This window comes from Physella acuta, unplaced genomic scaffold (assembly GCF_028476545.2).
Source record: "Physella acuta isolate Inbredline_101_S28 unplaced genomic scaffold, ASM2847654v3 ptg000295l, whole genome shotgun sequence".
Lineage (NCBI taxonomy): Eukaryota > Metazoa > Mollusca > Gastropoda > Physidae > Physella > Physella acuta.
In genome coordinates, this window is record NW_026731814.1 from 34,378 (window position 1) to 59,105 (window position 24,728).

General features: G+C 34.8%; 1 protein-coding gene across 1 annotated transcript; it reads right to left on the reverse strand.

Moving 5' to 3' along the window:
• Positions 1-999: 999 nt before the first annotated feature.
• On the reverse strand, positions 1,000-22,388 carry LOC131939807 (pneumococcal serine-rich repeat protein). The gene is made up of 25 exons (XM_059298326.1): positions 22,184-22,388; positions 19,856-20,019; positions 19,070-19,176; positions 18,822-18,941; positions 18,097-18,198; positions 17,576-17,625; positions 17,337-17,398; positions 16,985-17,075; positions 16,621-16,694; positions 15,868-16,013; positions 15,611-15,639; positions 14,291-14,502; positions 13,498-13,699; positions 10,628-10,734; positions 10,031-10,263; positions 9,366-9,657; positions 8,628-8,798; positions 7,588-7,727; positions 6,711-6,913; positions 6,120-6,236; positions 5,436-5,556; positions 5,142-5,246; positions 3,893-4,228; positions 2,774-2,920; positions 1,000-2,303 (listed from the first exon to the last, which is right to left on the reverse strand). The coding sequence occupies exons 1-25, from the start codon at positions 22,266-22,268 to the stop codon at positions 2,075-2,077; spliced, it is 3,645 nt and encodes a 1,214-aa protein (XP_059154309.1). The 5' UTR covers positions 22,269-22,388; the 3' UTR covers positions 1,000-2,074.
• Between the last annotated feature and the right edge of the window lie 2,340 nt (positions 22,389-24,728).

Consider the following 24,728-nt stretch of genomic DNA (forward strand, 5'->3'; position numbering starts at 1 on the left):
ATTGGTGACATAGCAAAGAAATAACTTTTTTTTTTCTTTTTTTTTTTTTTTTTTTTTTTTTTTTTTTGCCTCAGACACGTAATTTATAGCGTCAGTTGTGTGTTCGCTTTAGTATTACAGTTTTCATCATCGGCTTGTGAGGACTGATACAGATTTACAATAGTAATATTTCTTTCTTACTTGTAGCCTGCTTTCATTCATTTAAGATGGCTTACTTATACATAGATCTAATACAAAACGTCTAAATATAAAGAAAAAATAAAAAGTAAAAACCAACCTGAAACTGAAAATGCAAATGTGTAATTAAAATTTAAATGATGATTCAAGGGATTTTTTTTCTCGGCGTGGTGGGCTGAGGGGACGAGGGGGGGGGGGGGGGGGGGGGGAGAGTGGGAATTTTTTTTTTTTTTTTAAAGTAGAGCTGAAATGAATTGGGGATTAAAGAGTATTATAATTTTCTTTTTATAGTAAAGAAATAACTAAATAGCTAAAAATCAGACACTTCCATAAGTAGTCGAAAGTATTATCATTCGCTGTGAGATCTGAATATATGTCTGATCAATGCATATGGGTTGGGAGGTTGGGTTCAGTGAACATGCCAGCTTAGTGTAACTTACGAAATAATTATTTTGCCTTTTCTCCCCGATGCCATTTCCTCATTAGCATATCTTAGTTTTCAGTCAAACACAAAAGATTAATATACCATATTAAAATTAACAAATTGAATCAACTAATTAGTTACTTCAATTCCAATAAATGTTCACAGAGTTACCTACCATTTGTAATCAAAAGTTATAGCCCTTAGTTTTTATAGCGTTTACTACCTGAGCCATTGAGTACTAAAATAATATTACCAAGTTGTTCCTCGTTAAGTTAAGGAAAAAATTGTAAAGAAATTAAGACACATTCAAGTACATACAAGTACAATTAACAAGGAAACATTTTTAATATAAAAATAAACTATTTATTAATGTACAATAAATACATTTAAAGGACGGAATGATAAAAAACTTCCAAATTTCAGACAATCAGCACAGTCATTAAATATCTCTTGTCTTTCAATGTTCATCAACTTAAGTCAAATTTAGTGTCTACAGGTTGGGTTATATTCATCACATGTTTATAAGACAAGAACTATTCCATTTTAGATGGTTTACTGATAGGAAAATACAAGAATTGGATAAAAATAAAAGAACAATTTGATTGCATGAATACTACTGAAATATTATACAGTTTGCCCAAAATACATAAAACATGAACATCCAGCCAAGTAATAATTAACAGATACATTTTAATTACAACTAAAATAATATTGAGCCTGATTAATTACACCATTTTTTTTGTTCTAGGCCCAAACTTCCTAACACAATTTTACATATAATTTTTAAACAGATATAATAAATAGAAAGTGGAGCTTACATCATGTGTGTATACCTTACACACACTAAACATACATGCACATACACGATTAGTTCCATCATGTCTTATATCTCAAATACATACACACAAATCATTCTATCCTGACCATAGCTTTAAAACACACACACACAATTAGTTCCATCCTAGCCTAGTAACAGAAACACACACACACACACAAACACACACACACACACACAAACACACACACACACACACACACACAAACACACACACACACTTTGTTCGTTCTATCCTAGCCTAGCAACAGCAATACCCACATACATACAAAAAACACAAACAATTGGTTCCACCCAGGCCCAGTTACAGAAACACACACACAGACATACAAACACACACACACAATTAGTTTTACCCTAGTCTAACAACAGAAACACACACACACATACAAACACACAATTAGTTTTACCCTAGCCTAGCAATAGATACACACACATAACCACACACAATTAGTTCCAGCCAGGCTTAGCGAGAGAAACACATACACACACATAAACACACATACACACACACAATTAGTTCCAGCCAGGCCTAGCGAGAGAAACACATACACACACATACATACAAACACACATACAATTAGTTCTATCCTAGCTTAGCAACAGAAATACATGCACATATACAAACACACACACAATTAGTTCCAGCCAGGCCTAGCAACAGACACATAACCTATGACCCCCAGGACAAAGAGCAGGAAGAATGGCAGGGTGTACATGCGTGTCTCGCCCATGTACACAGACAACACAGGGTAGGCCAGTTCCCGCCAACAGGAATCTGAGTAGCACTCTCCGCTGGCAAAAGTTGTGAAAAACCTCTCGCAGCTGTCAGAGTCTATATTGTCGGGGTCACAGCGGGTATAGAATCTACAGACACGGGAAGGAGAAAAAAATGTCAATTATGGAATAACACTAGCGAAAGTAGTACATAAGGGTAGACTTTGTCAGACTTCTGTGATTATAGGGAATGGAGGGAGGAAGGCGAGTATTTTTTTAAAATATTATACTGCTTTTATATTTATATATTTTTTCATTTTTTTTTTATATATGTAGTAAGGTTATTTTATCACCGGTTAAAACACTTTTAAATTATAAGTTTATAATATTCAATCCTGATCACTAACAGTTAATATTAAAAAAAAACATTTGAATAAAAGAAAAATTGGGTTTGGGAAAAAATTGGCATAAAAGGTATGATGTCTTTTTTTTGGGCCAAATAAAAAAAAAACATTATTACAGAATATATATTTCCCTACCACAAATTTATCTTAATATATTTCTAATGATAATAGTAAACTAAAGTTAATAAAATAGAATGCGCCAGTTGTTTCCCTTACCTGCTCTGTGTGGAGGCAAGAGTTGCTGGGACTTGAATGAACCTGATGCTGCTGGTGACAAAAAATTGTTGGGTGGAGCCAGAATTAGCATCACAGCGATGTCTGTTGGCGCCCATACAGTCCAGGGTCCAGTTGGACTGGGTGTAGCTGGTGGAAGTAGAGTTGAAGCAAAAGGTATTTCACACCACAGAGACCATAGGGCAAAAACAGATGAAGCAGAGTTGAACAGTTTTTTTAAAAATAGGAATACAAAGAATTATGTGGTAGTACCTTGGGACATCATGACATGGCCGTAGTGCACTAGACTGCTAGCCCAAATATTGTGAGTTCAGATCCAGGGCTCAAGTCTATTGAAAGCCTTATAGTCCACTCAACTCTGAGGGGTACCTGACTGACACTAGGGCAGTAGCGTAGCGAGGGGGGGGGGGGGCGGGGGGGGACGACATATGTCCCCGGGCGCCGACCTTATGGGGCGCCAAATTGGGTTGTAAAAATAAATTGAAAGGTTGAGGGGGGTGAAAATCTAAAGTTTGAGGGGGGGGGGGGGGGGTGTGTGCAAATGGAAATCTCGAAAGGGGGGGGGGGTGCACATCGAAATCTTGAGGGGGGGGTGCAAATTGAAAAGTTTGTCCCCGGGAAGGGTCGCTACGCCTCTGCACTAGGGGAAGTAACTGTGTCTGGGTATAGTGCTGACCATACTATTCTTTCAATTATTTACCAAAGTCACAGTAAGAGATGAACTTCATCTGCCAATGGACCACTGAGTTTAAAAAGGGGATTATTTTTTATAACCTTGCTCTGCTTTTTTTTTCCCTGAAGTCAACTGTCTTTAAGGCTGGGCGGACTAAGACATGTTCTACAGCCTCAAGTCTAGGAACTAAACTCAAAACCTACAGGTTAGCAATGGTACAAAATGAAGCAACTGTATAATTCATAGCTACACTGTTGACAATTCAAATATCAGAATGTTATGTGAGACAAATAAAGGGAAATAACTCTTAAACAATATTTAAAAGTGACTAACTTGATGTAGGCCATCTAACTTCATGTTTGACAGAAGGTAAAAAAAATGGTATAAATAAAGGGAAATAACTCTCATCAATATTTAAAATGGCTTACTTGATGTAGGCCCCTGTTACTTCGTATCTAGGGAAGCCATTTACAGCCCCTGTGTTGGCATACATCACGCTCAGGTGGATGCCTGTAGGCAGGTGGCAGATGCCTGGAAGAGAATCAGCCAGGGAGGGGAGTGGTTTGGTTGTGCTGGTGGAGGCTGTAGTTGCAGCTGTGGTTGCAGCTGTGGTGGATGCTGTGCTTGCTGCAGCCGTCGATGCAGAGGTGGATCCAGTGGTGGATGCAGTGCTTGCCGCGGTGGTGGATGCTGTGGATGCTGTGGTTGCTGCAGTGGTGGTAGCAGGGGTAGTGGTCAGGTCACTGGTCCCAGTCAAAGATTGCCTTTTGAAAGAAAAAAAAATTTATAACTGAACCAATTGGCACTGTCTAAAGTGTTTTTTAAAAGGTATAATAAAAACTTGATTATTTGTTTTGTGTATCACATTTGTAATAAAGTTTTTTTGTCAATTAGTATTTAAGTTAACTTAATATTTGAAACAAAGCAAACACTATTTGGTTTATGTCATCCTCTTAGAGTCGCTAAATTAAAAACAAAGAAACTTGTGTGATTTACCAAAAATGAGTGCGAAAGTATTCATTTTCAATAGAATTTTTAACTTTGAAAAGCACCAAACATTTGGAACAAGTTCTTTCAAAAGCCTTGAACCAAAACAATTACAGGGAGAGTAAACCACACAAAGAATGTTGTCTTTATTTAATTCCAATCTAATTTGGTATCTCAAAGGAGATAAAAAAAAATGTATTGCTTATAGTCACATTTTAAAAAGTAAACAAAAATCTGCCTCAAAGTAAAAAAAAAAATCGTTTTCAGACTCATTATTAGCAAAATTTAATAAATACATTCATAAAATATAAAATTTCTAAAATATTTTTTAAAATTTTTTTTTAAGTGTAAGGCTACTTTGGAAATGTGTGAAAAAAATGTACTTTGCTCAATGATCAGGTTAGCAAATCTAGCAGAAGCCATTTGAAATTTTCCTACAACCCACTGTATAATTCTCATAAAAGTATTGTGCACATATTAAGGCACAACAATGCAGTATGGAATATAGATTTTTTTTTTTCTGGTAGTATACATGTTAGGAATAAAGTGAGGACTAGTCTGAGGATTAAGGCTCAAGTTAAGACCATTGTTAGGATAGTGACACTAGCAAAAACATACCTTAGCCCTGTTAGCATTTTGACTAGTAAACTGTTTTTAATATGACAAAAAAAGTCTGGCATGTAGGCCTACCTTAAAACAGAAATCCACATGTCTGGGTTGCTGGCATTGTTGTAACCATAGCGACCAATAACATTAGCAGCCATGAGAACATTGAGATGGTTGGTCAGAAGTTGCCTGGTTAATAAAAAAAAATTTTTTAGGCCAAGATAATAAAATATAATAGCAATAATTCCTTGGTTAAAGAGAGATAACTCTGTTTATTGAAAAATTACTAGACCTTATTCAAAGAGACAGTCTATAAAAGGAAATCACATAAGATTACACTAATTATTTATCATTAATTTTTAAAAAAAGGTTCTCTACCTCTGACGCTCACAGTCATTGTTGAGTATGGTAAAATTTAATTTGAGTACACATCCAGATGACATGTCATCTCCAAATGTCACCTCCTGCCTTTTGGCATTTTCACAAAGGCCGTCAACGCCTGCTCATCAACATTAAAAATTTCATGATTACAGAATACAATTCTCTTTCTCAATTACAAAATACATTTCTCTTCCATGATTTCAGAATACATTTCCCTTCTATGATTACAGCATACATTTCTCTTTCATGATTAATTACAAAATACATTTCTCTTTCATGATTACAGCATACATTTCTCTTTCATGATTAATTACAAAATACATTTCTCTTCCATGATTACAGAATACATTTCTCTTTCATGATTACAGAATACATTTCTATTTTACAATTACAGAATACATCTCTCATGATAACAAAATAAATTTCTCTTTCATAATTACAGGATACATTTCTCTTTCTTGATTACCGAATGCCTTTCTCTTCATTAATTACAGAATTCAATTATATTTCATGACAACAGATAAAATTTAGCAGTAATATATTTCTATTTCAACATTACAAAAAATATGTATTTAAAAAATTCAGGATAATTTTACTTTAATCTCCCTAAAAACAAATTGCTGAGCCATAGTGGCTAGTCTATCAACAGCTGTATACTGTAACCTTTAACCTATGACCTGCCTACACAAAAATCAACAGTACCTGGTTTAAAAATAGCCATCTGTTTCTGTGGGATTGTGTCAACATTTCCCTGACTAGCTGAGCAGCCAGAAATCAAAGGTTTTCCTGGGACATAACCTACAAAAGGGTTAACAAAATTTGGTCAGATTTTTAAAAAATTTTAATCTAAAAAAAATCTGATACATCTATGTAATGATAACAAAATTTGGTCAAATTTTTTGTAACATTTTAAATTAAAACACTTTAACATTTAAAACATTTAAAATTTTAAAACTTGACACAGTCATATAATGTTAACAAATTTATGTCAGGTTTTTAAACACTTAAATTTTTTTTAATCCTAATACATGTGTACACTTTTAACAAAATTTGGTCAGATTTTTTAAAATTTATAACTTAAAATAAAAACAAACAAACCAAATACAATTTTGTAGTTTCGGCATTGAAAACAAGTTTTTTTAAAACCTTATACATCTGTGCTTTTTTTTTTTTTTTATCAGATTTTAAAACATTTGTAACTTAAAAACAAACAAATCGAATAAATTTTTGTAGTGTCGGCATTAAAAACAGTTAAAATATAAAAAAAATTACCTGAAGTACCCGACCTAACATATGGCTGAGTGCTGTCCCCAAAGTTGTCAGACTTGGATACAGTGGTGTTGGGTTTGGCCTGCCATGCGACATCAAATTTTTGAACAATCTCCACCCTAGAGCTGCTGGTCATATCAATGTTGGCCAGGTACACGTCTGCTGTCAGCTTTGTGATCTCTTCCCCAGACCATTCAAAATTGTACCTAGCAAAAGACGAGAAACAAAAGATGAGAAACAAAAGATGAGAAACAAAAGATGAGCAACAAAAGATGAGAAACAAAAGATGAGAAACAAAAGATGAGAAACAAAAGATGAGCAACAAAAGATGAGAAACAAAAGATGAGAAACAAAAGATGAGAAACAAAAGATGAGAAACAAAAGATGAGAAACAAAAGATGAGAAACAAAAGATGAGAAACAAAAGATGAGAAACAAAAGATGAGAAACAAAAGATGAGAAACAAAAGATGAGAAACAAAAGACAAGAAACAAAAGATGAGAAACAAAAAAAAAGAAAGAAAAACTTCACTAATTAAACAGTGCTAATGAATCTACTAATGAAGATAATCAAATCCAAAAAATGAATTAGATTGAGCCATTTGTTTGTAACTGATGTGTTGAAATTTTAAAATGGCCTGTAACTGTCAAAATCATTTTAAGTTTTTATTTTGCTTTACTTTATAAATATTTTTTAAATATTATTAATTTACAAAATTTAATTGGGAGAAAATAAAATTCCATAACATGATAAGTATTTAAAATTATATTATATGAAAGAATTACTTATGAAAATCCAGCATTGGTTTTCAGAAAATACAATCAATACATATTTTTTTAAATAAAAAAGTGGAGTAACAATAGTGTAGATAATAGAGTTACCTGACTTGGACTACAGCATTATTACACATGGTGCCAGATACTGTAGGGATCCTCACTGTGTAACCATTGTCCCAGTCACACTGTACAGCAGAAGATGTGGCGTCTGCTGGGATTTTGTTGGTGTTGGAGTTCCAACATTTCTGGTGAGGCAAAGGATTTAAAATATTTTTTAGGACTGAATACAATATTAAAAAGGTTAAAATATCCTAAGTACAACATTCTATATGATAAAAGGTTTTGATGTCTTTAGAACTACAAATAAAGGTGTAAGCTAAGGGTTAAGGCTTCAGAAAGACAGCATTCCATGGTTACTGTATAACTTTAGTTAATACATCTATTGGATAACGTTCAGTGCCACAAAGGGTTAACACTTCTGCAGGACTACATTCAGTTTGACAAGGGTTAAAACATCTTTGGGACTTCATTCAATAGTATATGGCATGGTAAAACATCTTATGACTATATTAACTGCCACTTAAGTTTTTAAACATCTGTTTAATTACATTAAACACATTTGCTGGACCACATTCAATGCCACAAAGTAATACTTTTTGCCCTCAATACACTACAACTACCAAGTAATTACCAATTCCAAGGCCCAATATTACTAGCAAATTTATGATAACATGAATCTTCTTCTTCTTCTTCGTTCTTAATTATTAGTGTTGAAGGGGATCGAGATTTATCTGCCAGTGCGTTTGAACTCGAGACTGTTCGAATTTATCAACCATGAGCTTTTTGCCGACCGCGCTTCCAACACAATTCATTTAGTCAACAGTTTTGATAAATTCAAATAGCAAGTATTTGATGAAGTGAAAAACTAAATTCACTTAGTAATCAGTTGTTTTTTTTTAACTAGCAAATATTTGTTGATGAAGAGAAGGACTAAATTCATTTAGTGAACAGTTTTTATTAATTCAACAAACAAATATTTGTTGCTGAAGTGAAAGACTAAATTCATTTAAGGATAAGTTTTTATTAATTCAACTTGCAAATATTTATTTGTTGATGAAGTGAAGGGATCAAAAAGAAATGTTTACCTCAGATGAGCAGCCATCTGTACAGTTGACGTCTGCTAAATCATTGGGGAAGTTTGAAACCTTTAGCGGATCAGAATTTTCAAGTCCTGCTGAGCTTGAGGGTGTATATGCTATGCAGTAGTACCTGACATCAGTTGGTGCCACTGTACTAGCCTTGACTGTACTAGCAATCTAGAAACATATTTTACCATCACTGATAAAAGTATACTTCAAAAACACAAGAGCTGCACAAGAGGATAGAGATAATGTACGCAATTGCTATAGTACAATTTTGTTATGGTACATCTGAATCAAGAACATTAATAATTGAAATCTAATAATTCTGAAAATTAATATACCATAGATCTAATCATTTTTAAAATTAGAAATTCAAAAATCAAAAACAGTTTACAAAAACTTGTTTCGTGATATGGTTAAAGTTTTGAAGTTTTTTAATTAAGAACATTAATAATTGAAATCTAATAATTCTGAAAATTAATATACCATAGATCTAATAATTTTTAAAATTAGAAATTAAAAATAAAAAACAGGTTACAAAAACTTGTTTCGTGATATGGTTAAAGTTTTGAAGTTTTTTAATTAAGAGCATTAATAATTGAAATCTAATAATTCTGAAAATTAATATACTATAGATCTAATAATTTTTAAAATTAGTAATTCAAAAATCAAAAACTTGTTTCGTGATATGGTTAAAGTTTTCAAGTTTTTCCTTTCAGCTCTAAAAATAACTTGACTCACCCTGTGGGAGCCTCCACTGACTATTGAAGATATAGCATAAATTCTGCTGCTGACAACACTCAGCTCACTACAAGAGTCGGGGGTGACCACAGTCTTACAGACGGAGGCGGAGTAAACCAGGAACTGAACTGGGCTGAGAGGGTTGCAGGAGCCGCCAGGGCCTGACTGGGACAGAGCCAGGGAGCCACTTCTGGTTGGCTCTGATTCTGTCACATCATCACGGATGGTCTGGATGATTGTTCCATAGCGATATCCAGACTGGATACTGTCTCCACTCCTTTTCTCAGTCTCACTGGAATATTTTTTATTTACTTTTTGAGCAACAACATTCATAAAAGTGAAAAAATATGCAAATGTTTAAATCTGGACAAAAAAAATTATTTATTTCCCTCTCCCCTGTCTGTCACTCTTATTGGCTTGTTCTATGTATTTCTTAGGTTGCTCCCCTTAGTGAAATTACACAATGTAATAGTTGAATATACTAATTGTATAAAACTGGAAGTGGAAATAGAGTTAAAAAACAGCAGTTAAAGGATTAAATAAAGAATTTATGACATATATTCTATTTTGTTGTAATCCCCAATTTTTTAAAATAAGATAATAAAACATCAAAACAAATATTGTAACCATGACCACAGGCAAGTTTAAAAAAAAGGACAGAGTACCTAAACGAGAAGCGTCCGGTCAGATCAACAGTTTCACTAGCCGCCAGCTTGCGCCTGTTCTGATAGAACATCCCCAGGTAGGCGTTCTTCTCCCAGTAGACGCAGGTGAGCAGCTGCCAGTCAGGTGGGTTGAACGCCCTGGACGAGCACTTGTACTCCGGGTCATCTGCGGACTGACCCCCAGGTAGGCCAGGTATGCACCCACTAAATCTGGCGTTTGCGTTTACACAGTCCTGGGAAATGATTTTTGCATGATAATGTTGTATATGAGACACAGTGTGAGAAATGATATTGCATGATCATGTGGTATATTAAACACAGTGTGAGGAATTGATAAGTATGTCAAGCCTAACCATCAGGTATAAACTAAAATTGATTTGAAATTTTAAATAATTTCTTTTTGAAATGTTTTATGCTAACATCTTGACTTGAAATGAGTTGATTTTTACCTCAAAATGCTAATTATCTTTGAGAACTTAAATAATTTATTTAACATACTTTACATTTTTCGTTAATGATAAAATTTTGGAAAAAAACATAATACTATATTTCTTAGTATTATTTTTTTTTAAATCATGAATTAAATGAGTGCCGTACAGTATCGCAACAGCAGTTGATATCGCAAGCATATTTGGTGAGGTCACAGCTGCAGGGAGACACTTCAACATAGCCAGGGTTGGGGACCACACGCTCTTCACTGGAGTCTGGGGAATAGAGCAGGAACTAATGGAGAGTCTGGGGGATATAGCGGGAACTAATGGAGAGTCTGGGGGATATAGCGGGAACTAATGGAGAGTCTGGGGAATAGAGCAGGAACTAATGGAGAGTCTGGGGGATATAGCGGGAACTAATGGAGAGTCTGGGGAATAGAGCAGGAACTAATGGAGAGTCTGGGGAATAGAGCAGGAACTAATGGAGAGTCTGGGGAATAGAGCAGGAACTAATGGAGAGTCTGGGGGATATAGCAGGAACTAATGGAGAGTCTGGGGGATATAGCGGGAACTAATGGAGAGTCTGGGGAATAGAGCAGGAACTAATGGAGAGTCTGGGGGATATAGCGGGAACTAATGGAGAGTCTGGGGAATAGAGCAGGAACTAATGGAGAGTCTGGGGAATAGAGCAGGAACTAATGGAGAGTCTGGGGAATAGAGCAGGAACTAATGGAGAGTCTGGGGGATATAGCAGGAACTAATGGAGAGTCTGGGGGATATAGCGGGAACTAATGGAGAGTCTGGAAAATAGAGCAGGAACTAATGGAGAGTCTGGGGAATAGAGCAGGAACTAATGGAGAGTCTGGGGGATATAGCGGGAACTAATGGAGAGTCTGGGGAATAGAGCAGGAACTAATGGAGAGTCTGGGGGTTATAGCAGGAACTAATGGAGAGTCTGGGGGATATAGCAGGAACTATTGGAGAGTCTGGGGGTTATAGCAGGAACTAATGGAGAGTCTGGGGGATATAGCAGGAACTAATGGAGAGTCTGGGGGATATGGCAGGAACTTATGGAGAGTCTGGGGAATAGAGCAGGAATTAATGGAGAGTCTGGGGAATATAGCAGGAACTATTGGAGAGTCTGGGGGATATAGCAGGAACTAATGGAGAGTCTGGGGAATAGAGCAGGAACTAATGGAGAGTCTGGGGGATATAGCAGGAACTAATGGAGAGTCTGGGGGATATAGTGGGAACTAATGGAGAGTCTGGGGAATAGAGCAGGAACTAATGGAGAGTCTGGGGGATAGAGCAGGAACTAATGGAGAGTCTGGGGGATATAGCAGGAACTAATGGAGAGTCTGGGGGATATAGCGGGAACTAATGGAGAGTCTGGGGAATAGAGCAGGAACTAATGGAGAGTCTGGGGAATAGAGCAGGAACTAATGGAGAGTCTGGGGGATATAGCGGGAACTAATGGAGAGTCTGGGGAATAGAGCAGGAACTAATGGAGAGTCTGGGGGTTATAGCAGGAACTAATGGAGAGTCTGGGGGATATAGCAGGAACTATTGGAGAGTCTGGGGGTTATAGCAGGAACTAATGGAGAGTCTGGGGGATATAGCAGGAACTAATGGAGAGTCTGGGGGATATGGCAGGAACTTATGGAGAGTCTGGGGAATAGAGCAGGAATTAATGGAGAGTCTGGGGAATATAGCAGGAACTATTGGAGAGTCTGGGGGATATAGCAGGAACTAATGGAGAGTCTGGGGGATATAGCAGGAACTAATGGAGAGTCTGGCCAAATGTAGCAGGAACTAATGGAGAGTCTGGCCAAATGTAGCAGGAACTAATGGAGAGTCTGGCCAAATGTAGCAGGAACTAATGGAGAGTCTGGGGGATATAGCAGGAACTATGGAGAGTCTGGGGAATAAAGCAGGAACTAATGGATAGTCTGGCCAAATGTAGCAGGAACTAATGGAGAGTCTGGGGGATATAGCAGGAACTAATGGAGAGTCTGGGGGATATAGCAGGAACTAATGGAGAGTCTGGGGAATATAGCAGGAACTAATGGAGAGTCTGGCCAAATATAGCCGGAACTAATTGAGAGTCTGGCCAAATATAGCAGGAACTAATGGAGAGTATGGGGAATATAGCAGGAACTAATGGAGAGTCTGGGGATGTGACAGGAACTAGTGGAGAGTCTGGGGAATATAGCAGGAACTATTGGAGAGTCTGGGGGATATAGCAGGAACTAATGGAGAGTCTGGGGGATATAGCAGGAACTAATGGAGAGTCTGGGGGATATAGCAGGAACTAATGGAGACAAGTGTGGTTGACTGAGCATTACAAATCTGCAAGACTTGAGATTTAAACTGTGACATAGGGTGGGTGTGGACAATGTGAAGTAAGAGTTGTTTTTACATGACCCGAGCGTATGACGTAATTGTGTGGTTAGTCCATGTCCAACCACATTTGTAATAGTGACAGTTGGGTGAATTCAGGGACACCTTCAAGCATTGTAAGTGATAAGTAAAATACACTGTCAATCCAGAAGGCTCACACTGCTTACAGAGAACAATACCGATAGGTTAGATGAAGTAGAGTTCATCTGTTTCTTTAACATTTAGATTAAGGCCATCTCTAGATTAGCCACCATCCTAGCCATATTAACCCTAAATATGCCTTAGCCAAAGACCAATTGAAACTCCTCTTTCATAGCAACTTTAAGGTCTCAATAGAGTCCTTTATAACTTACAACTATCATACTGAAGGTGATTTTGTAGTAGTAAGTAATGTATCCATCCATGGATATTTTTCAAACATAAAAATAAGACTAGACATTCCTGTACTTTTAAATAAATTTTGAAACGAAAATAATAATCAAAAATATATATTACAGATTAGTTCATGAAGAAGGGAACTAATTTAAGAGATAAAAAATATATCAATAACATAATCTAAAGAGCCATAAATAAAGCTCAATATTGTCCTAAAGAGATAAAAATAGGACCTTACACAGGAGGATCCTGAGGACTTACTTCCAGCAGGACAATTAGGACACACATACGGTGCCAGACTTGCTACAGCGTAGCTTGCAGCCCTCTGCCCAACAAAAGGATTGGAGCTATTCACCCCCACACAGCATGTAGTGACCACGATTTCTTTACGTACGTCAATGGGAGCGTACAAACGTTCTGTTGTCACTCTGACAAATGGCAAGCTTACTTGACCTTGTTTATTCTGAATACAAATATTTTAAACATTGGTGTCAATTCATTGAAGGTGTTAAAATAAAAGTTGCCTCATGTTAATTTATGGTGAGGATGGTGTGGCCTAGCCGTAGAGAGCTAGACTTCTAAACCGAGAGTTTCAAGTTCGAATCCGGGTTCAAATCAGTGGAATGTTCCTGAGTCCACTCAGCTCTGATGGGTACCTAACTCACATTAGGTAAACAAAGGTGACTGAGCATAGTGCTGACCACGCTATCCTTTTATATGCTGAGGTCTCTAAAGCAGTTAAACTCTACTTTATCTGTCCCATGAGTCTTGTACATGTGATACAAAGAAATAACAAAGGTGTACAGGTGATATAAAGATATATACATGTACAGGTGATAGAAAAAAGATGTAAGGTGATGCAAAGATATAACAATAATGTACAGGTGACACAAAGACAAAATAAAGATGTGAAAGTGACACAAAGACAAAGATGAACAAAACAAAGATGTGAAAGTGACATAAAAATAAAACAAAGATGAACAAAGTGAAAGTGACACAAAGACAAAACAAAGATAAACAAAACAAAGATGTAAAAAGTTCAGGACGGACTTACTGGTATATCAAAACTGGGTTTCATGACACTCCAGGGCGAGGTCGGGTCAGGTGGCGGGGTGGGAGCTGGGGTGGTGCGAGCGGAGGTAGTCGGAGATGACGGTACAGTTGTGGAGGCATTTGGTGAAGATGTTGCCGTCGTGGTCGCAGTTGTTGTGGTGGTTGTTGTAGTTGTTGGGGTAGTTGTGGTAGTAGTGGTAGTGGTGGTAGAGGCTGTGAACACATAAAACATATTTAGACTTGACCAGCATAGATATGGTATTACTACAAATGTAAGTAGTTTTTAGATAAACAAAAACAATATGGTTTTTTCTTGTACAATATACTATATGAACAGAATCATTTTTTTTTTGTAAATGCATGTTTAAGCATAATAAGTGCAAGAATAAAAATTTTAATCAGTTTTTCTGAAACAAATGAAACCTGTTAAATACTGTTGTTAAATTTTAGAATAAGACAGACTGACATATCAAACTTACAAAATTAGCAGCACATACTACAGTTGTATAATACACATCATTCATAATTAAAATTTTACGGTCAAAAATTCACACATTGATTAGATGCCCATTAAACTTTAAACACAAACAAACTCAAACTGTTTTCATTTACAGATCTACCCAGTAGAGATTTAACTGTATAAAAAACCAAGACTTGTGGAATGGTGTGGTCAAGCAGTAGAGCACATGACTACTAACCCATGGACCTCTTAAAGGGTACTTTTATTTCTAAGCCATGACTTGATTGCATAAGTAGTCATGACATTATTATCAGCTATGACTTTAATCTATTAAAACATGACTTTTATAAGCAGTTATGACTAATTTATAAACAACATGACTTTATAAGCAGTCAGGACTTTACACTTTATCCCATATTAGAAAAGCACCAACACAAACAGTGGTTACAGTTAATATTAGTACAACTGCAGGTCAGACTAGAGAATATGTGAGTAGTTTTTTTAAAAGCATCCCTTCAAAAGCAAAGGATCAAAATATTTCAAACTTACCAGAAATTTTTTGTCAAAAAAAAAAGAGTAAAAAGTTTTTTTACATTATATTGTGTTGAGTTAAAAAAAATTACACTAAACATAAAACTACTTTTGACTACTGTAAAAAACTTAGCAAATTAAAATGAGAAAACTGCATTAAGAGTAATAGACTTAAGCCAACTAATAGATAATTTGCTAAAACTAATTTAGAAGAAACAATAGTTTAGAATAGCCTCCCCTTGGGGGAAAATTCATAAGACAGGCATACTTTTTATTTACAAGAATGTTATGTTATTAATTTTTATATGTTTAGTACTAACCAAATCTCACATCCATAGCATGAGCCTAAATCATCATCACTTTACAGTGTAACAATTATGCACATAAGTATGAATATAGGCTACACATACTATAATGATAGAGATAAAGCCTCTTAAATTTAAGTTACAACTTTAACAACAAGTGCCCATTCATTGATAGAACAAATTTGTACTACTAAGACGTGTAGGGTCAAGTCTAGACTCAATCCCAGGTGAGTAATAAACAAAATAAAAAGTTTAACTCTTCTTAAAGTCCACAAAACAAACTAAAATTTCTTACTGGTTGAACTAGTGAATGAACAATCAGGTGAGGCAACGTTTTGTTCAGCTGCAGTCAAGTCCGGAACCACAGCGGCAGAGCAGGAAACTGTCACAGATCCTTTCTCTGGGAGGTCGCTCAGGTAGAACACAGGCTGTCATCAGATATCAGGTAAAGGAAAATTATTTGGTTATTTAACTGGCAATATTTATCTTTCCAATACCATTCTCATTTTTTGTAGGTAGTTTATTTTCATAGTAGGAATGGTATGGTTGAGCGGTAGAGAGCTAGACTGCTAACTCAAAAGTCTTGAGTTCGGATCCTTTGCTTGAGTCTGTAGGACGACCCTGAGTCCACCCAGCTGTGATGGGTACCTGACTCACATTAGGGAAACAATATGCTGACTACCAGTATGGTGAGGTCATTTGACCTGTATATCTTATGCAAGAATGGGGAAAATGTTATGCTTTTTATAGTTAAGCTTTCAAATATTATTAATTTTTAAAGTTGTTTTTGGGCTTTTGAATATTATTTATTGTTGAAACTTGTGTAGTTATTGTTAAAACTTTAAAACTTACATATTTAAAAAATATTTTTAAAACTTAGAATTTAAAATGACTATTTACTTGGCATATTTATAAGTTGTTTTTAGGCTTTTGAATATTATTTGTTCTTGAAACGTGCATATTTAAAAAACATTTTTAAAAACTAAGAATTTAAATGACAAAAGACTACAGATAAAATGACCAATGGTAACTCACTGAGAATGTGGTGTTGTAGATCTCCGACCTGATGGCCTGGAATTTGGCCTGGGCAGTTTGCAGGACAAACCTGGCTGGTAAGGGGAATTTAAAAACATGGACAGTTTTTTAAAAACTGGAATTCACATAAAGGCAGAGATGAAATAAATGGTTTGGTTTCTACAGTCAAACGTAAAAAAAATTGAAAATGTTTATTATTTTAAAGAACTCAAAAAGTAGGCTGAGATTGAAAATATGGGATATCGACTGAATTTTTATTTGAAAAAGATGTTACCAAAAAATCACCAATGTGAGGGGAGGTTTAGAAAAACACCCAACAACAATAGATTTTGTACCAAAAGCAATAAAACAAAACAAAACCTACCAGAATTACCACTTCCAGAAAATCCTGAATTTCCGGAACACTGCACAGTAACTGATGAGTTCTCAGACCCACTAACAAAATTATATGACACCTACAGAAAACAAAATATAATTATAAACAGCCAACAGGCTAATAAAAAAAATATAATGAGCATGTTGCATAATACTGAGTATTTAAATACACAAATCACTGTAATTATATTCCATGCCGGCATAGTCAAAAAAATTTATACCCTATAAAATACCTACATAGCTGAATTTACAACTAATAAAACATCAATTTAGCTGAATTTATACCCCTTAAAATATCCACATAGTGAACTTCTAAAAATGAGTTAAACTTTTTACAAAACCTGATCTGTTACTTTGCCACTGGAAATCTTTTTTGGATTTATCTTTAATTGAAGAGCAGGAGCTGAATTATGGGAGGAAAAATTATTTAAGCAGCTTGTTTAAGTGCTGGTGGAAGGAATCATTATCCGTTACTATCATATATTAAATTTATTTATTTAAAACGGTTTGCTTTTTTTTATGAACCTTATAAGAAGGTAAATCCTAATATATTAAATGAAAGAGAAAACTAGAATCTTACTTCCTGGAGTTGTTGTACATGTCACATCTACATCCTGCTCAGGTGGGTCGCTAAATTAAAAAATAATTAAGTCTAACAAACCGCTCATACTGATTGAGATACAAAATTGGTAAATAAAACTAATAACTCTTTCAAGGACACATACAAGCATACATCAACTGATAAATATTATGTGTAGAATGTTTTTTTTAACAAAATAAAGGACTTAACACCTTTATAAATTTTGACATTTTTTTGCCTTTGAGTTCACTAGAAAATGTGTTTAGTATGTGTTTGAATCTTCTGACCTTGCACCCTGACCTGACTTCAGCAAAAATTGTAAGAACTTTCTTAGATGCTGTGTTTTACAGTTTATTTTTCAATGATTTTAACATATCACTTATTGTGAGTGTTAATCACCATGCCCACAGTGTGTATTTGGTTGTTTTAGTTCTATTTTTGATACATAGTTGCAATTAGCAAGTCTGTATTGTATTTTAATAAGTAATTAAAATTAGAATTAGTTTCTAAACATCACTAACCTCAATTTTACAGTAAAAAAGTAATCAGTCTGTGGAAAATTTTTAACACTAATTAGTGTTTCACTGATTGACACAGTACGCCCTGGATGAACTGTTAATGAACTGCAGAAAAATGTAAACAAAACTTACAATTTGATCAAATTAAAATTTTACGCTGTTTCAATCAAATTAATTGCCCATGGTCTTTAAAAAAAATATTGACATTGTTTTTTTTAATGCTTTCAGAAAACTTGTATTTATAATAATAACAAATACACAGATATACAAGAGCTGTATATATTTTATCACAATACTTTTTTTCTGGCCAATTCAAGTCAAGTGTATGAGAACTTCAATCCTCTACAAATATATTTACAAATTAGTAGTTTATTTTTAAATTGTACTAACTGAACAGAAATAAAGAAACTGCATTATTTCCAATTAATAGGAATGAAACTTAAACAAAGTTGGAACAGACTGAGTTAAAGGTACTTAGCATTCATTGAACAACAATTTCAAACAACAATTTTAAACAACAATTTTAAACGACAATTTCAAACAAAAATTTCAAACAACAAAATCAAACAACAATTTCAAACAACAAATTAAAACAACGAGAAAGACATTAGCTAAGTCATAAAAACTAGTAATGGAATAACATCACAAGACAATGTATAAATCACATAACACACAAGTTATCTGGATTTGTACCCTGCAACTTGTACATATATATGACTGTAACTTACACTGAATTAGACTTTGATGTTTCAGGACAAAACTGAGACTGAACATCTGTTGCATTACATGTTCCTTGTTCTGACACACCAGAGCAGGTTAGCTGAACAGAACGTCCTGGTTTTATCAGGCTATAGAGAAACAATTTTTTTTTTAATTTTAGTTATGTAAGGAATTAAGTAAGATTATTATAAGAAGTAAATAAAAAATACTTTTTTTTACACAAATAGAACTTGAATCAAGGAGGTAAAAACTTTACCTCAACGAAATATCAGTTGTGTTAACAGAAGCTAGCAATTTAATGCTTTGTAAAGAAACGTCTGAGAATCCAGTCCCTTTCTCTGACACACTGCAGGTTATATTGATCTGTGAATAAAAAACTTTTTTTTTAACTGCTATACTGATGTTTTCTATCATACGGAAATCAAACCTTGTATTTAATTATTCAAATTCTAAACAATTCTTCTAAAACAATTCTATCAATCCCATTACATTAACATATTGAAACCTTAGCTCATGACCCTTCAATCCCTGTTCCCTGGGCTCCTACGCAAAACGTACACACAACATACTCATATTGAACAATGAAGACTACGAATATATAAGCAAGCTTAGATTTATTATTTTAATGAGCAGTTGTGCATGAATCATTGCCAATAGTTCTACTTAGACCCTTCTTTCGGACATAAGTATGTGCGGACATAGGTAGAATGCCGATTATTGGAATTTTCAAACAGTCTTTCTATCTCAAAATAGCAAATGATAAACAAAAAATTCATTTCGTCTATGGAAGCAGCCATGATAGAATTCTAACATGAGACAAATAGTAATAGTGACGTCCTTTTATTAATATCAGATTTTATCTACCGACTGTTAATCTGGGGTAAGGAGTCTCAGACCGATTGGTCTGCAGAAAAGATGATTTAAGACACTGACGACTAAAAAAGGGGGTAATGGTTTAAAATGGTTAAAGTATTGCAAGCAAGGAATTCATATTTGTAGCATGAACTGAGAACTATGAAAATTGTGCTAAGTTAACACTTACATCCTGTATCTTTGGGACACGAATTTTAGGATCTGCTCCACTCAGTACTACAGCGTAAACAGAAATAGGTGGAGGATTTGGGTCATTAAAATAAAACACATAATCTTTTGTGTTTGGGAGACCTGTAGTGGTGTTTTCTGTACCAATATAGATTTTACCGATATCTGAAACATATTAAAATTAAATTAGTAGCTATATACTACTATATAGGCTATTTAAAAAATAAGATTGCTTGACTGAAGCGGCAAGATAATTAAACTGTCCGATTTGAAATATCTTTAATTCAAATCACAAAAGTTGAATCCATTATCTGTTTTTTATTTTAAAGACTTTTTTTTGTTTACAATAAAATGTAACATGACATTGAAATTTTAAGTTGAGAATTTTTTAAATTGTAAATTTTAAAAACATGTAATGTTGGTTTAACACTGGACTGAGTAAATATCAATGCGATTCGATACAGTTCAGGTGAGGGTGACGTTACTTTAACAAAAGGGGTAATGGTAAAATGTGACACACAAAACTGAAAGTCTGTAATATGCAAGAAGAAAATGTGAGACAAACCTGCAAAATTACAGTAAAATATCTAGACAAAATTTGGAATAAATTTTCTGTTAGTTTAATGTTTTTGGTTTAATGTTTTTTTCTAGGCTGTTAGTGAGATTTGCGATATCATGAGTGGGTTTTTTTAATAATTTTTTTTAAAAATTCAGTAGATTCTCTAGATCTAGTTGTTTGGTTTTTTTGAAGTTGCGGATTGTTAACAATCGTGTTTAAGAAATCTGTATATGTGACCGCCTGTTTAATTTTCTTGTCAGCAGGAGAAAAAACCCAAAGAGCTTCTGCATAATGCTAATCTCTACCTCAGTTGACTAATGTATAATATGTAGTAAAGTAAGCCAAGAAAATCTTGTTCATTTTTACTATACATAGAAACAATTTTTAAATTCTTCAGCTTACACTTTACCAACACCCAAACTAAACAATCTAGGTCTTAAATAAAGCATTAGTTAAAGAAATACATGCATATTAGTAACGAGATAAATTTTAAAATTTCAACCTTTTTTAATTGATGATGGATACAACGGGCGCTAGGTTGATAGTATTGTCTCTTTTCTCTAAACTAAACCAAAACCAAAGCCACCACCTTAACTTCAAATTGAACCGGAAACGAAAAATGACATTGAAAACGGATTTTTATCCAGAATTGTCATTTTATTTGGATTTAAGTTTGATCTACTACTGTGCATTGATACTAAAAGTAGTCGTATCCATACCCGTAAACCTTGCACTTAGTCTCAATCATGACAAAAGTCGCATTTAGAGTTTCTTTCATGTGACTCTACTTGTAGGGCGGGATTAAACCACCCCCCCCCCCAGACACACATCCCAAGGCGCATCTCCTGTCCCATTCAACGAAATAGAATTACATACTTTTATCAGTGTCTCCCCCCTCTCAGAAAATTTAGTCCATCCCTACCTATCCCAGAAAATTTCAAGTACCGCCCCCCCCCCCCCCTCAACCCCCCCTCCAGCGAGGAAAAAGCCTGAAAGGAACAATTATCGCATTTGTAGATTATACAAACTAAAGGTATTTTAGGTATAGCCTACTTTTATAATATCGACTCGTTTCCTACTTTTGGCCGTGATACACCTCACTCACTTAGACAGTGTTTCTTTCAGACATTTATCTGGGGTGGGGCACTTGAATTTTTGCAGGGGCTAAAACAATTCTCCGGGGCGGGGGAGCCGACACTGGGAATAGTATATATTTTCTATATAAATCATATTTTTTTGGGGGGGGGGGGGGGGGGATTAGTATGACTACCGCGAGGGGGGGGGGGGAGGGAGAAGGGGCTTTACCCCTACCCCAAGAGATAAATTATTGAAACTGTACACACAAACTACTTTTAAGATTCCACACATGAATTAGGCCGTTATGTCAGTCTTTTTATTATAGAGTATCGATGACGTCATTTCTTGTTTTTGTTTGCATTTGTTTGTTGTGTTTGTGTTGTGTTTAGTTTTGTTCTGTTCCCAAGTTGGTACATTTAAAAAGGATTCACCATGGTGGAGCATGGGTATGCAGCTAGTTTAAATATATTGAAGTTACAGAAACCCACATACTACAGACTACAGAGTGTATAATAAGCAAATATAGTTTAGGAATAATAATATTGTTTAGCACACATAGATTATAAAATGAGTAGATCTAATTGGTAGACTACGTAGACGAGCATTTAGGACCTAGGGCACTATTTTAAACTAGATACTAGATAGATCTAGATTCTAGAATCTAGATCTAGATTTTATTTTTTAAATTTCAACCTTTTTTAATTTGTGCTCCTGTGAGTTCAAAAAGAACCAGTACAAATGTAATCTGCAAAATCCTAAAAACTTTTATCTCAAACATTTTCAAATTAAGTAGATCTAGATCTAGGTCTTGATTTTATAAGGCTATTTGTTACTGTTCCTTTTCAACGAAATAACTACTAGATCTTGATCTATCTGCAACTTGTTCCGCCATGTCTAAACAAATTTGTTGTTTAGATAAAATAAATGTTGGATTAGATGTTTATTTTAAAAATGAAATATTTAAAAATACATTTCAAAAAATAAAATACAAATATATTTATAAACAATACTTTATATCTATTTTATTTTTAAATTCTGACATAGATTCTACAACATTTATTAATTTTAAAAAAATAACATGGATTCGTGTCCTTTAATGTTTTTGCTTCCTTTCTTATGTGATTGTATTTTGAAATTAACGTGCACAAACCTAAACAAAGATTGAGGAGTTGGGATATTATATTTTCTATTATTGTGTTATTTAGGGGCGCCCTGTTAATTATTAGTGTTAAATATATGTATGTAGGCCTATATTTTTTTAATCTCCGCTAGTGGTCATCTATTAATGACTTTACACTCTCTGGAAGCGAGGGGGGGGGGGGGAACGACGATATTTTAAACTTTCAGGGGCAGACTTAAATTTCAGGAGGGGATGGCGAACACTGGTTATTTTGTTGTTTTATGAAAGAAACTGATTATCTTCCTAAAACACATAGCATCGTTTATTGGCAAGCTCCAAAACATTGACCATTTGAAAGGGTGTAGGACAAAAGGCCGACATCCAGACGTTTTGTCTTGTCGGCCTTTTGGATGTCGGCCTTTTGTCTTGTCGGCCTTTTGTCTTGTCGACCTTTTGTCTTGTCGGCCTTTTGTCTTGTCGGCCTTTTGTCTTGTCGGCCTTTTGTCCATGTCGGCCTTTTGTCCGGATCCCCATTTGAAACTATCTATAACCTTCGTTTTTTTTTCTTTTAAGGGGGTCATCCATAAATGACGTCACGCTTTTTTGACGATTTTTACCTCCCCCTCCCCTCCGTCACACATCGTCACAAAAAGCGCGACCTCCCCCCCCCCTAAAATGACGTCACATCTCAACCTACAACCCCCATCAAAATTACAGCTGAATTTGTCTTAAAACGTCGATATTTTTCCAAAATCTTGTCTGGACTGTGTCAACATAGAGTATTTTAATTTATTAAAACCGTTTTCTAAAACGGCTAAAATTCGTTTTCTAACATTTCTAAAAAGTAGAAAATAAATGATTTTCTTTAAATGTATTGTAACACATACCATGGTTACCAGTCAGGGGGGATAATTTATAATTTATTTGGTTGATGTATTTTTTTATGCTCTTCTGTGAGCGATATTCCCCGTGTTCCCAAGTCATGTGACCTCTGGGACTCTGGGTAGTTGTACCTGTGTCCGTGGCATTCAAACCCCAGGCTGCTAATGACTTGGACGTTGCAGTTGCTTATCTACCATCTACGACCATATTTGCATATTTGCACATTTTTCTGTTTGCGCAGTTTTCAGTTTTCGATTTTTCTGGGAACCCGCATATTTCACATACCACACCAAAACAAACGCATACTAAATTAATGTTAACATTGAGTTGAAGGCATAGGATTTAGTTTTAATTTTAGATTGAAGCTTCAATTTAAGTTTCTACGCCTGTTGAGGTTATGGCTTTGTTTAGCTTAACATTATTATTATAGGCCAACATTGTGTTCCGCAAAAAGAATTACTTCCCTTTGCAATAAATTTGTCCAAGGGAAAAAACTCATATTTCTCTTGCATTAATAAATTAGACAGAGAATCTAGAAAATATTTCAACTTCACAATATGCACCATGTTGATTATTACTATAATTATACAAAAGCAATGCAGGCAATAAAATATTGTAAAAGATTGTGTAAATACATACTAAATTAAAATACAAAACTAAAAGCTAAACACAATATTGTAATTGAGTTTACACAAATATTAATAATAATATTTATGTAAATTGACAATAAGTTGAAATTGTATGCTTGGGTAAAAACTATACCTTTATTTAATAGTATGATCGGTCACTATTGACTAACACAGGGGTCGGCAACCTGCGGCTCGCGGGCCGCATGCGGCTCTTTTGATATCAAGATGCGGCTCTCCAGCTCCTTGCTCAAATACTAATAATCTTAATCAATAAATAAAATATTTGAAATAAAAAAATGTTAGTGGCTCTTTAAAACCAGGGGAATTTTGAAAATTGTAACTTTTGGCTCTTCCGCTTCAAAAGGTTGCCGACCCCTGGACTAACATCATACAATTTATACATAACAAGTTTCAGAAAAACTTAAATAAAAAAAAAAAAAAAATGGGCATGTCACTATTGTCAGTAGACCAAAAAGTAAATAATCTAAGTAGAGTTCATGTGTTTCTTAACTTCGGCATGTGAAGGTATGGTATGGTTAACAATTTGCCCAGCCGCCTTTACTTTCCCTAACATGAGTTAGGTACCCAGCAGGGCTGGATGAACTCA

Excerpts from the sequence above, each read along its gene's own strand:
- LOC131939807 (XM_059298326.1), bottom strand. The coding sequence starts at position 22,268 with ATGTTTGAGATAAAAGTTTTTAGGATTTTGCAGATTACATTTGTACTG. Across the intron at positions 19,177-19,855 it reads GTGTCCCAAAGATACAGGAT|ATCAATATAACCTGCAGTGT; the intron begins GTAAGTGTTAAC and ends TTTTATTCACAG. Across the intron at positions 17,076-17,336 it reads GTGGCAAAGTAACAGATCAG|GTGTCATATAATTTTGTTAG; the intron begins GTTTTGTAAAAA and ends TGTTTTCTGTAG.